Source organism: Abramis brama (genome assembly GCF_963993115.1).
Source record: "Abramis brama genome assembly, chromosome: 16".
Taxonomy (NCBI): Eukaryota; Metazoa; Chordata; class Actinopteri; order Cypriniformes; family Leuciscidae; genus Abramis; species Abramis brama.
In genome coordinates this window covers 15363714-15378167 of record NC_139978.1, presented here as the reverse complement: position 1 = coordinate 15378167, position 14454 = coordinate 15363714, and the positions used below count along the sequence as shown (strand labels likewise).

At 37.9% G+C, this 14454-nt stretch overlaps 1 protein-coding gene across 1 annotated transcript in view; it reads left to right on the top strand.

Annotated features, from left to right (window-relative positions):
- The window catches only part of gpat2 (glycerol-3-phosphate acyltransferase 2, mitochondrial), a 46215-nt gene that overhangs the window by 17260 nt on the left and 14501 nt on the right, over window positions 1-14454 (top strand). Inside the window, exons 6-11 of the mRNA XM_084087275.1 lie at window positions 360-459; window positions 4894-5027; window positions 7209-7308; window positions 10971-11156; window positions 12336-12434; window positions 14117-14199. Of these exons, the coding sequence (XP_083943401.1) occupies window positions 360-459; window positions 4894-5027; window positions 7209-7308; window positions 10971-11156; window positions 12336-12434; window positions 14117-14199 (702 nt within the window). The remainder of the gene's footprint in view (window positions 1-359; window positions 460-4893; window positions 5028-7208; window positions 7309-10970; window positions 11157-12335; window positions 12435-14116; window positions 14200-14454) is intronic.

Below are 14454 nucleotides of genomic sequence, written 5' to 3'. Positions count from 1 at the left end.
GCTAAATAGTTCCTTTAAATAAGCAAACTTGGGACATTGACCATGTGAACTCATTTGTACAAGTATTTTTCAGCATTTCAATCGTCTTTAAGTTTTTCTCCGGTTCTGCAGTGTGACATGACTTTTTAAAAGCTCAGATATTCCATGTAGCCTTTTAATTAAAATGAGGTCATGAAGGCTACATAACTGCCCTATATGATTTACTAAGAACTCAAATATTATAGCTTTTAATAAAGGGCAGCTTGACATTCTTAAGGAAACTGCTGTCACTGCTTGATATGTCATGTCAGCTGTACCTCTGCAGATTATTATTAAGATATTTTGATCTTTTTAGTCGATGTCTCCCCAAACTCTTTTAGGATTGTGAGCTGGATGCTGCTGAAGTTCTTCAGTTTAATGTTCTGCAATGTACAGATCAACCTCAACCAGCTGGCAGCTTTACACCGTGCCACACGACTGGTAACCAAATATACAGCCTTTACAACCCCAATTCCAGAAAAGTTAATTTTGTTTAATGTTTATTAAACTGACAACAGTACAAAAAAAAAAGACTTCCAATATTTTCACTGGCCAACTTAATTGTATTTTGTAAATATAAACTAATTTTGATTTTGATGGCTGCAACCCACTCCAAAGTTTGGACTGAGGCAAAATAAAAGTGAAAAGATCACAGAAAAGCAAGGTTAAATGGTCCACAATTAGCAGTTGTACTGGTAATAAATGAGGGTATCGTGTTTGGGTATAAAACGATAATACTGTAGGGACAGTCGTGGCCTAATGTTTAGAGAGTTGGACTTGTGGGTTCGAGGCTCAATACCAACAGGAAAGGACTGAGGTGCCCTTGAGCACTGGTGCCCTGCTCCGGTTGTGTGTGTGTCCACGGCTTGCAGTGTGTGTGTGTCCACTACTCACTGCTCCTAATATGCGTGCACTAACATGGATGGGTAAAATGAAGAGGACTCTTCACGTCACTTTGCTTCACTTCACTAAATGGAGCATCTCAGTCTTTGTAAGCAAAGATGTGTGTCATCACTTTGTGCCATGAGAGAATTGTCTATGCGAGATTGCAAAGTAGTTTGGTGTAGCTGCATATAGTGAAAAGATTCAGGGAATCCAGAGAAATCTCAGTCTGTGTAGGACAAGGCAGGAAACCTCCATTGGATGTGCATGACCTTTGAGCCCTCAGATTGCACTGCATGAGAAACCTTCATGCTACTCTGTTAAATATAGCCACATGTGCTCAGAAATACTTTGGAAAATCGTTGTTACTTAGCACAGTCTGTGGCTGTATCAAGAAATGCAACTCAAATCTCTGTTACGCAAGGAGAAAGCTACACATCTGTTCAATCCAGAGATGCCACTGATGTTCTCTGGGCCCGAGCTCTTCTCAGATGGTCCAAAATATACTGGAAACGTGTGCTGTGGTCAGTAGGGTTGGGTATCGTTTGGGTTTTTTTCGATACCAGCCACCTAACCCAACTACAATAATTTAACACTAAAAAACACTACAGTACTAATAACAGCTAAGTCTGTATTCTTGGTATGCTACAAACCAGCTTTAAATTTCAGCCATCCTTTTCACATTTTTTGCCTTCTCTGGCAAAATACGACACCTCTCCTGACTTATTGCATGTCCTGCACAAGGTGAGCGTTATTTTAGAACTCATCACCTTAAATTCTGTGACGCGAAACCCCTCGTGGAAGAAGAACGCCGTCAATGTTTACAACTGTGACAATGAGCGCTCATCAGGATCAACTGAATGCTGGATTTCAAAAGTGTGTGAAGTTCGCGGCTCTATTGTTGCAGTAAACTTGCACAACGTTCTTGAATGATTAATTTATTAGATAGAATAGAATTGGAATAGAATCGGGCATTTATATAGCGCTTTCATATGTACTACTGTACACCCAAAGCACTTTACAATCATGTCAGGGGATCTCTCCTCAACCACCACCAGTGTGCAGCATCCACTTGGATGATGCGACGGCAGCCACAGTACAACGGCGCCAGTGCGCTCACCACACACCGGATATAGGTGGAGAGAGGAGAGAGAGTGATAGAGCCAATTCAATGTAAGGGGATTATTAGGAGGCCATGATTGGTAAGGGCCAATGGTGTGTGGCCATGACACCGGGGTTACACCCCTACTCTTTACGAGAAATGCCATGGGATTTTTAATGACCACAGAGAGTCAGGACCTCGGTTTAACGTCTCATCCGAAGGACGTATAGATGTATACGCCGGTCTGTTATTGTAGGGACGTCGACTTCACATTTTCACACTAAACATGACGCAGAACAAAACAAACTGATTGGTTGCGTTACATGTCAGTCAGTCTTTGGCTGATATTTTTATTCTTAAATACATGAGTGAATGTGGTTTGTCATTTAAGAAACCTTTATAATGATCGTTCATGTTAGTTGATCTAACGCACAATGGGCGCCATGTTTGTAGGCTAAGCACCGCAGTTCAGAGAATTGTATCTGTCAACACATCAATTCATATAACCTAGTTACCTACACAATGTGTATCTATACACGTCATCGATTTATAATTGAAAGGATTGTTATTGCCGCTTCCATAGTCATCAGTGTATTTTACAAACTATAAATGTTGTTTTGCTAATAATTATTGTGTATTTGAATGTCTGAAACCTAAAATAAACCTTATGTGGTTGAAAACCCAGAATAGTTGTGATAATAAATAACAGCGCTGTCTCTGCTGCGCCAGCCAACGCGCAAATGCAGATTTGGATTTAGAAGTTGATGATCACGATCTGAACGTCTAATCACACTGGTGTGAACGATCGTACGCGTCAAAGGGTTAACCAGCGATCACATGCGGTGATGATGCTTGCGTCTGTTTCGGAGAACCAGAGTGCAAATATTTTAAAACGAGAGCTGAGGCACCAAAATCTGCGTTTTGGTTACATACCGGTTACTTAGGTACCGGTTCCATATTGGTACTGGGTTTTGGTACCCAACCTTAGTGGTCAGATGAGTCCATGTTTCCGTTTGTTTTGGTGCAAAAGCAAACATCTGTCTTGGTATGGGGGTGCATCAGTGCAAACGACATGGGTGACTTGAATATGTGTGAAGGTACCATTGACTTGGAGGCGTATACTGGGATTGTACAGAGACTTCAAGATGACATCATTCCTGGGAAGCAAGACAATGCCAGGCCTCATTCTGCATGTGCTACAACAGAGTGGTTTTGTATGAACTCTACGCCGTACAGTGGATGTGCTTGACTGACCTGCGTGCAGTCCAGATCTGTCTCTTATTGAAAATTTATGGCTCATGAAAAGGAGAATCTGACAACGATGACCACCGACTGTTGAGCAGACGTCTTATATCAGGCGAGATTGGGCAAAAATTTCCAGAAAACAATTAGTATCCTCATTTCCCAAACATTTAAATAGTGTAATTAAAAGGATAGGTGATGTGACACTGTGGTAAACATTTTTTTGGAGTGTGTTGCAGCCATCAAAATCAAAATTTGTTCGTATTTACAAAATATAATACAGTTTGTCAGTGAAAACATTGGAATTTTTTTCTTTGTACTTCTGTCAGTAAAAAGAAGTTGAAAGAGAAATAACAAATCTCAGATTCTTTATTACATTTTACAAAATGTCCCTTTTTTTTGGGAATTGGGGTTGTATTTCTTCACCCCATTCTCTCATATTACCAGCTTACCTTCCCTGTAGGCATCCTGTGCTTCATGTATTGCATGCCTTCATTCTTCCTATATCTCATTAGTCTTTTTTTTTTTTTTTTACATTTGCAGTGTTTTTCTGACCAAAACCCAGTTATTCTCGATTTCACTGTATGATATTGTGATTTAAATATATGAAGCTGAAGGCTGCTCTCTATATCAAAATGCTCTTTTTGTGTGTGCCTCTCTTTCTTTCTCCCTCTCTCAAGCTATTGCTCCGTTTATCCTGTTTACACATTTATTTTTATTGCAGTCAGGTTTTCCACCTCAGGCTTTTGGTCACAGATAATCCTTTATATGGAAGTAAAAGCACACTTTGAAAGCTTTTTTGTTACATTTGATTGTGTGATTCTTACATTTGGTGCAAGTGCAATATGAAACAAAACATCAGAGAACTGATTAGACCTCATCTAGCTTGTGGTTTTATAACCAATTAAACATGCATTCTACAACACAGCCAGAAATCATCTTTTTGGCCTCAGTCCATGTGCATGACTCCGGAAAGTATTGAGCTCACCTGTTCACCTACTTGCCAGTTGCCGCCCACCTGAATAGCACTGATACATTTCTGCACCACTCAGTTTAACTCCACAAAAAGAGAGTTTGAAAGAAAGCAAAATCATATTCATTATCAGCATTGTTGCCTGTTTTAAGTATATATAAATATATATATTTTAGGCTGATATGCGTCTATCTCATGTGAGTGTAGATGATTTGAAACCCTTTTAAATAAAATGTTTCTTAGTTAGGGGTAAAACTTTATTAATGAGGAAAAAACATTTACATTTTTTACTGTTCATGTCTATTTAAATGTATATTTATTCCAAATAATAGCTATAAGAATGCAGCAATACATTTGAGATTTCATGTAGGCTCTATATATAAAATTATGGGTAGAATACTTGATCAGAGTTAAGATGTTTTGTTTGCTGTAACAGGGCTATTGTGACCTTTAACCTGTGCTCTTGGCTCTCAATGGTTGTTAAATAAGAAGGCATCAGTTCAGAAATATCAGCACAGTTGGTACAAAGGGTCTAGAAACACAATCTGAGTGCCATTTTCTGAAGTACAAAAACAGTTCATTTACGGGTTCATTTTCAAGTGCGCACTTAGCACTGAACTTTATTTCTCCCTGCACTGAAGTGTCCTCTAATTTTGTCCGTGTGTGTGTGTTGTAGAAAGCTCCGCTGGTCTATGTGTGTGTTCGGCAGAGCGGCATCGATCATGCTCTCATTTGTCTGACTCTTTTCTGCCACAACTTGAGGGTTCCCTACACCATTTATCCAACCCACGTCCGACAAACCTGGCTAAGGTACACACACACACACACACTCACACTCGCTCAAAACACAATACGCTCATCATGTAGCACCCACAGATGCATAGTTTGCTTAGAAAGGTTCTTTTCGCAAGGTTACTTCCCTACCTGCCCTCTAATATTGTAAATGTACATATCCGCTCTGTTTGTGTCAGCCGTACTATTGTTAAAAAGAACATTCTAGTTCATTAGTTTCGTACTAGTTCGGTGCAAGCGCAGCAGATTCTAAAGTTCAGTGCACTTATTCAGTCTGTTAGACAGCCAACGGAAGCACCTGTTCGCATTTAACAGGGCATAATGGTTCGGTAAGTAATGAAACATACAATTCTTAAAGAATCATGACACAGAGTGCTGGAAACGGCAGTCGACCGCGGCGAGGGAGTGGTGGGGGTAAATAGTTTCCTCCTGCAGTCAACGGAAGACTTCGACTCCAAGCCGTGGGGAAGTTTGTGCTTTGTTTACAAGGCTTCATCAATAATTACTTAATAGCTGTTTATACAAATTGCCCTGTCAGTAATTGTTAATGTATTTATGATATGCTTCAAGCTTAAGGTGCAATGCTTGATTGATTGTCACTGGATGTGGAGCACACGTGAATACAAATGTAAAAATGCAGCTTGAACAGTTCACACTTTTTCATTTGCAAAAAAAAAGTCCAAGTTTCAAATGTGCCACAAATTCACTGGGGGAAAAAAACAAACACAATGTTTCTTGCTCTTTTGAAAGAAGAGTTAAATGTGTTATGTTCTCAACCTTTTTGAATTGAATTTAAAAATATTATTAATAAGTTAGTATTAGTCTTCTTGCAGCCCCATTTGAAGTTTGCTGAGGCCCCCTAGTGGGCCCTGGGCCCTTTTCCATTAAAATTCTCTGACAGTGTTTCCTGCAGTTGTCATTGAATGTTGGTGATGTGCTGCTACCAAATGTTTTAGCGGTGTTGTGAGCTTGATCTGAATTGAATCTGACTGAACGTCTGCCTGAGGTGAAATAATAAAAATACTTGTTGGCTTGAATTGGTCTAATGAGTTGGTGTTCAAGTACTAGAATTGTTAATGGAATCATTAAGGAACCAGAACCAGTACGAGAAATTGGAGTTGGATTAAGAATCATTGATTTCTTTGTTATTTCCATCCCTATTCTCAGTGCTAAACTCCCCAAACCTTTTGAATTTTGTTGGTTCCTGGATTCTTAATTCATAACAATAAAGCAGCAAGAAGTGGAAAATGGTCATTTTACGTGGATGAATCAGTAAACACAATTTCAGGCACTAGCAAGGACCTTATCCACTAAACAACAGTCTACTCATGACTCAATTGCCTGCGATCTGCCGGCGACACGATTATGAGGGTTGTGCGTTAAAATGTAGCTGGTATTTATCAACATATCTGCATGACACCATTGTTGTAGGTGTTAGAAAGTATCTAATGGAGTGCCATTATGTAATATGTGCTTGTTCTGCCTTTTTATATTGAACAAAGCAGTTAAACAAGATATTAGTACATTAGTACAATATTGCAAAGTGTTTCTTAAGCAGCAAATCAGCATATTAGAATAATTTCTGAAGGATCATGTGACACTGAAGACTAGAGTAATGATGCTGAAAATTCAGCTTTAACATTTTAAAATAAAGTTATTTGAAATATTTCACAATATTTCGGTTTGTACTGTATTATTGATAACATGGACGCAGAGACTTCTTTCAAAAACATGAAATAAAAAAAACCTCACTGACACCAGACATGTGAACAATAATTAGAAACATAAAAGGAAGGTTTGTCTTCATACATGTTTGCCCATCCTGTGACTTGAAAGGCTCTGAAGTTATGATGACATTTCCTGCAAGTCAATATAATCAGTAGCCTTGAAGTTTTTCATGGTGCATTCTAGGAGTTTCTAGGCAGAAAACATTGCAGTTCTCTAACTATTTTGATAATAAATGTCAGTAGAAATGGCTGAACCCTTTTGCAGTGCACCTACCACTGAACTAGGGATGGGATTGAGACTCCCTAAATTCTGACCTTGTCTTTAAGTAGACATCAGGGGAAAAAATAGTGCTACCGAAGTACTTTTATATGGCCCCTTTGAAGTCTCATCTATGTTGATGTTTATTTGGCTGAATAACCTAAAGTAATGTCCCATTAGTCACTGTTAATTGAGACCGTTTTGTCTTCTCAGGTCCATCCTTCAGAGGCTGGGTGTCGTCTTGCTCCCAGAAGGCACTGGCTCAGAGCGAGACGTGGAGATGGACAGCCTCTATTCTCCAGTCATGACCTCTGTAAGCCCCCGCAAAGGCTGAGTTTGCTGTTCTGTTTGAATTGCTCAGATTCAGCACATGATAAGACAAGCGAAACAGACTCTTGCTTAAAGGTTTAGTTCACCCAAAATGAAATTGATGTCATTAGTTACTCCCCCTCATGTCATTCCAAACCTGTAAGACCTTCGCTCATCTTCGGAACACATTTATGATGAAATCCGAGAGGTTTCTGAACCACCCATAGACAGCAATTTAATAACCACTTTCAAGTCCCAGTAAGGTAGTAAAGACATCATTAAAATAGTCCATGTAACTGCAGTGGTTCAACCTTAATGTTATGAAGTGACGAGAATACTTATTGGCTAGCTCCTGTGTCAGCATCACACACGTGTCATAGTGCTCACGTGACCAGCGTCGGCCAATAGTGAGGCGGCGTTCTGACGTAGAGCCCAGAAGCGCTGCACTGTTTACACTACTTTAACTGAGTAGGAGAATGATGTGGAAGAGAAGAGATTGTTGAATAAAGTCGTTATTTTTAGGGTTTTTTGCACACAAAAAGTATTCTCGTCGCTTCATAACATTAAGGTTGAACCACTGGAGTCACATGGACTATTTTAACGATGTCTTTACTACCTTTCTGGGCCTTGAAAGTTGCAATGAAATTGCTGCCTATGTGTGGTCAGAAACCTCTTAGGTTTAATCAAAAATCTCTTAATTTGTTTTCCGAAGATGAACGAAGGTCTTACGGGTTTGGTACGATACGTGCGTGAGTAATTAATGACAGAAAGATTGATTTTGGGTGAACTCTCCCTTTAAGACGTTTGCACAGACACACTGCTTTTGAATGCCATTGATACCAGGTTTAGTCTCATGACGGACAGTCACCCACGTTTTCAGGGCGGGTGAGGATACATTAGTAACCTGGCCTTGATGGGCACAGTGGTTCCCATGACAATGGGGCACTTGCGGACTGCAGATGTTTCACTGGGAGGTTGCATGAGTCGCTGAACCCATTACTCTGCCTCGCTGATGCTTGGAGGTGGATAATAAATCTCCTCGGCCTCAAGATTTCATACTATTATCTGAATTTTTTTGGAGGAGCATCTTATTAGCAGTTTAGAAGAAACATTACCAGAATTTGGTTTAAACAGGATTTGACAAACTGCATTTGAATCTTGATTGAAAGAAGGGCTGATATGTTTTACTATGAAGGGCTTTGATTAGATATGTGCATATGTGCGACTTCTGATTGGCGTAAATGAACAGAGGAAATAATCTGTCATGCCTGGAATAGCATATGAGCTTATCAGGCTTCTCAAGATGGATTTAGGATTTGTGTGTGTGTGTGTGAGAGAGAGAGAGATAAAGGGATAAAGGGATAGTTCATCCAAAAATTAAGATTTTGTCATTTACTCACCTTTATGTAATTCAAAACCTGTATAAAGTACTTTATTGCATGAATCACAAAACATTTCAGTGTTGATGCTGTTCTTTCCCATATTAAAACAGGCTGTTAAAGGGATAGTTTAACCCCCCAAAAAATTAAAATTCTGTCATAATCTACTCACCCTCATGTCATTTCAAATCCATAAGACTTTTACTCATTTTTGAAACACAAATTTAGATATTTTTAATGAAATCTGAGCGATGTCTAATCTTTCCATTTGAAAATCCATTCTACCAAAACTTTGACACTTCATTGGAACATCAGCGTTTTGGTGGAATCTCTTAGGTTTCATTAAATATCATAATTTTGGAATGACATGAGGGTGAGTAAATGATTACAGAATTTTTATTTTTGGTTTAACTAAACTATCAATTTAATTGACAATGAGCAGTTGGAATGAATGAAGAATGGAATTGAAATATTAAAGACAACAATCAAAACACTAATAACAGCCAGATGAACACGAATGTGTCCGAAGATTAATTGTGGAGTCTTTAACATATGGAAATAAAATCTAAAGGTGGGTAATACATCATCCTCTTCTCTCAGATGTGAGCTCTATTCATCATACTGATGCATCGCCCTCACATCTGTATGGGAAATGTGCAATCGTGATTTTAGTTAAAGCATATTCGATGCACACAAGGAGCAATGACTTTGATGTCACAGACGTCAAATCTGTTGTAAAACTTCTTGAAACAGCAAGTTTAAATCAGTTTTTTTTTATTGTAAACTTAAACTAAAGTTAATTGAAATAAAGCTTAGATGAAAAAAAAAATATGAGGAAATGTTAAATGAAAAACAAATTTGAAAAACGTGTTGCAAGGACAACTGAAATAAAATACCTAAAATTAAAAAAAATTAAAGCTAAATAGAAATTTAAATTGAAAATTTTGACAAAAAAATAATAATTATAAAAATGACAAAAGCACATAAATGACAAGCTTAGATTAAAATGAAAACTGAACATTTAAAATTATTCAAAATATCCTGAGACCCAGCAATGGAGTTTTTCTTCTGTAGAGGACATTTATATTTTAGCAAATTTCTCTGACAACATGCATGTCACAGTTTTAAGTCTGAATGTCGTGTAACGAGCACATTTAGGGCTTTGCAGAGATGCCAAATATTTGGAGGTGTAACCATGACAACTCCCTCTCCTTGGTCTTTAAAAATGACTGAATGATAAAATTTAGTGCACATGAAATATGATAATATTTTGTAATTATCATTTAAATCAGACTCATTTTCTAATTGTTTGTCAGAAATCAACATCTCAGGAAAACGTTATGGGGTTTCAAATCAGAATATTACTTTCTTATACGAAACAGGACATCGATTTCATACATGTCCACTGCAGAGGACACCAGAACTTACTGCATCTTTATCAGGGATTCTGGAGACACAAGAAGTGAATAGGGAAATAAATTAGATATCAATATTCTTTTGAGATATTCTAATGAAAATATTCCCAATTATTACTCCCATTAGTACATGTCTTTTTAAATTACATGTTGCCCCAAGAACACATTAATATGCAGATTACATAGTGTGTCGATGCATTGCATAGAATTGGAATGGCATTTATGGCCATGTTTACAAGCATATTGCATAAAGTAAAAACAAATCTGGTTCTCAGGAGGATAAATACTATAATAATACAAAAAATTACACTTAAATGGTTTGAATATGCACAAGCACGATTAAGATATGAGAGCTAGATTTATAATGACTTAATGTTCAGTCTGACAGAACACTACTAGGAATATAGCACATGAGTCACACAAACCATTTCTATGGTGCTTTCTTGAACTTCATGGCCTAGCTGGTTAGCCCTTGGTCACTGCATGTAACATCACTAAAACAGTCACCAGAATTTCTCCCTGTGAGTCGTATGCATTTAGAAGGACGCAAGGGTGAGTAAATATGACATAATCGTCATAATGCTTTGTCCAGGCATTAGAAAAGCACCATTTGATTCTACAGAATTGTCAGCTTGCCACTTTCGCTCTTGCTATAATAGCTCATTTTATCTGTCTCTCCTCTCCTCTCACATATAGACACTTTCCACAAACATACACCAGGCTTTCAATTCATTTTTATGTAACTGATTTTGCAGATATTGCAGTTCATTTATTCTATGCTTCAGATCTCTTTTACATAAAACTATCCAGCCTCTCTACTTTCCCACAAACATTTTTATCCATAATTTCTCCTCTTTTGTCCCACTCCACAGTTCATTGGCGAGCTGTTACGAGAGGGCGCCGCTCTCAGCGTGGGCATCACCGCAGCCAGAGGTCACGGCGGGCAATGGCTGGCGCGTGTACATCAGGCCATCAGTGACGGTCTAGTGCCTGATGTTAGCATCGTGCCTGTGGGCGTTTCCTACGATTGCCTACCACGCCACTTTATGCGTCCACAGGTGACGACCTTAATATTAACAATGCACACTCCATTCCATAATGACCCGGCAGTCACCGTCACCGTGAGTGCACTGGGCTATTAAACAAACCAATAAACAAATTACAAACAGAAGTAGATCCACATTTTTCCTGACAAAGGCAAACATGATAATGGTGGTCATAAGCATAATGATCATTGACCAATTGGGGAAGGATTTACCAAACTTTTAACTCAAGTGATAAACTTTTTATGTTACTCAGTATGCACTATATTGCTACCGATATCAGTGAAAACGTTCAATCGGTGAAAACTAGCACCCACCATAACCAACAGGGGTAACACACTGATCCAACAAAACTAGACAGTCTGTTGCCGTTTAACCTCAATTTAATGATGCGAGACAAGTGCTTTGTTTGAGCAAAAAAACATAATTTACCACTTTATTTACAAAAAATGAATCTCCAATGCACGTTCATGAGAGCACCACAATGCATGCGTGTTGTGTTGATGCGAGAGCAGATGTTGTTGTGTGAACGTGCGTTGGAGATTAACATTTTGTAAATAAAGTGGTAATTTATTTTATTTTTTTGCACAAAAACGAAGCCGTCGCGTCATAAAATCGAGGTTAAACCACTGGAGTCACATGGATTACTTTCATGATGTTACTACCTTTCTTGGCTTTGAAAGTGGTAGTTACGTAGACTGTCAATGGAGGGACAGAAAGCTCTCAGATTTCATTACAAAGATCTTCATTTGTGTTCCGAAGATGAATGGGTTTGGGACGACATATAGCAATGCGCTATAAACCACACAGAAGTTTTGCACAGGAATTGCAGTCATGCAGTTTTGTATTTGTAATTCCTTAGGTGAACTGATTCATTACACACTAATTAGCAGCAATATTCAGTTAAATAAAACCAGACGCTGTTTTTTGCATTTTAATTTGATGATTTTTAATATGCAGATTGTGAGATGTGTTTTCGTCTCATATTTAGAGGGGAAGAGAGGGATAAAGGGCTCTGAGAAATCCATATTATTGTGTGCATCCATTTCAGCCATTCATTTCTCCTCTAATGGCTCTTCACCATTAGAGCACCGTGAAGATCAGAATAGTTTTCTCGAATTACATCCAAGTCATTTCCTCAGCTCGTGTGTGTGAGTGGCAGCGTATTTTTTCATTTGTTTGTGTGCTCTCTAGGCCAGCGTGATGTCTGCTCTGCGGTTTGTGGTCTCCCTGCTGAAGGGTGATCACAGAGGAAGTGTTAGGATCCATTTTGCACAGGCTTTCTCTCTGAAGGTATGACTCACACGCATGGAATTACACACGCTTGCTCATCCGTATACACCAGCAAATAAAATATAATCATTTCATACAAATGCAGAGCATTAGCGCAGTGGTTCTCGGCTGGTGTATTCATGACAGCAGGGAAATAAAACAAAATGCAAATAATAAAATGCAAGCCGTATAATAATGCGTAGTAAGTATATCAAAATAAATGGTCTAATAGTCTTAAAGGATTAGTTCACTTCTAAATGAAAATTCTGTCATCATTTACTCACCCTCAGGTTGTTTCAAACCTGTATGAATTTCTTTCTTCTGCTGAACACAGAAGAAATTTTGAAGAATGTCAGTAACCAGACAGTTGATGGACCCCATTGACTTCCATAGTATTTATTTTTTTCCTACTATGGAAGTCAATGTTGTCCATCAACTGTCTGGTTACCGACATTCTTCAAAATAGCTTCCTTTGTGTTTCTGCAGAAGAAAGAAATTCATACAGGTTTGAAACAAATTGAGGGTGAGTAAATGATGACAGAATTTTCATTTTGAAGTGAACTATTCCTTTAAAAAGGAGGAGAACCATTTGTAGATTCGCAAATTTATCCAGAGCTTGGTAATATGTGTAATATTGGGGTTTCCGCAATACCAACATTTTTATTAGTACCTAATATTTAAAATTAAATATCTATTGACATTTTTCTTAATAATTTCATGATTCTCAATACCAATAATTTGTATACAGCAAAATATGCTATTGAATTGAAAATATGCTAATATTCTATTGAACCCACTCTTTTAAAAAGTTAAATATCAATATACTTGTTGACAAATTGCATAAAACAATGGAACATAACCTTCAAATACTTAGAGTAACGGTCAGAAGTTTGGGGTTGGTACAATTTATTTCATTTTAGTACAATTAATAAAAATTAAAACAAACTATTTGTATTTCAAACAAATACTGTTCTTTTAATGTTTGTTCATCAAACAATCCTGAAAATGTTTTTTATTTCCACAAAAAAATTAAGCAGAAATTTCAACATTTCAAACGACGATCTCCGATATTTTGAATTGGACTGCAGTACCTATTTCGACCACTAGTTGTCATTCTTACAGACTGCACCTTTAATTGTTGTAAATAATATGCAAATTAAATGTATAAAAGTCATTTACTTAGATATAATACTGATTTGAAGCTGTTTGACAGAGAATCAGTTTTTTTGTATTAAAGTTATCCATCCAAAGAGCAGTGAGACTTTTCTTGTTTTCTCGCTAATACTATTGTTTGATCAATATTAACTACTTGAATGACTGCGGTTAGACTGCATTCACATTGCAAGACCTAATGCACAGATAAACTATTTTGGGCATTCTTAAGAGCATGAATACCCATGTGAGTGGCCACATGTCAAACAGCACTCACGCTTTGAATTGAGATGATATACAGTACTGTTTCTTTTGTTGTGTTCCTTTCTTTTTTTGTTTTGAAAACTACATTGTTGGACCTTTTCAGTTTGTGATAACATTAATGCGTTTGATTTTAAGTCCTTTTCGTACAGTACTGCCATTTGATGTCAAAAATCTGGGTCTTGAATCAGAACCAGTTTAGACTTATTGCGACATCAATTTTTGAAGCTTATGTATGGGCACTGTGGAAAAGTTTTTAGACTCGTTCTCTTTCTCTCTCTCTCTCTCAGGAGATGTGCGAGAGTGGAAGGTGTCGTGTGGATGGAGGGCGCCCCCTACAGGAACTGCTGTTGACCGCCATACTGAACAACAGGTCTCTTCAATCCCTCTGTTCCTGAATCTCATTGGCAGAATCCACTTATCATCATCTCTTCCTATTTGCCACCCTAGCATCTGTCTGCACATATGGTCAAAGACGAAAGAGCTCATGCGTTTCACTTCACTTCACCTCACCATCCTGCATCCTTCACTGTAGTCTTTCTTGTCAGTCATGAAGGTCCCAGGGGTTCTGGTCCTCCAGTTCAGTTCTTCTTCACCTTTACTTTGTTATTTATCTGATGTACCAAAT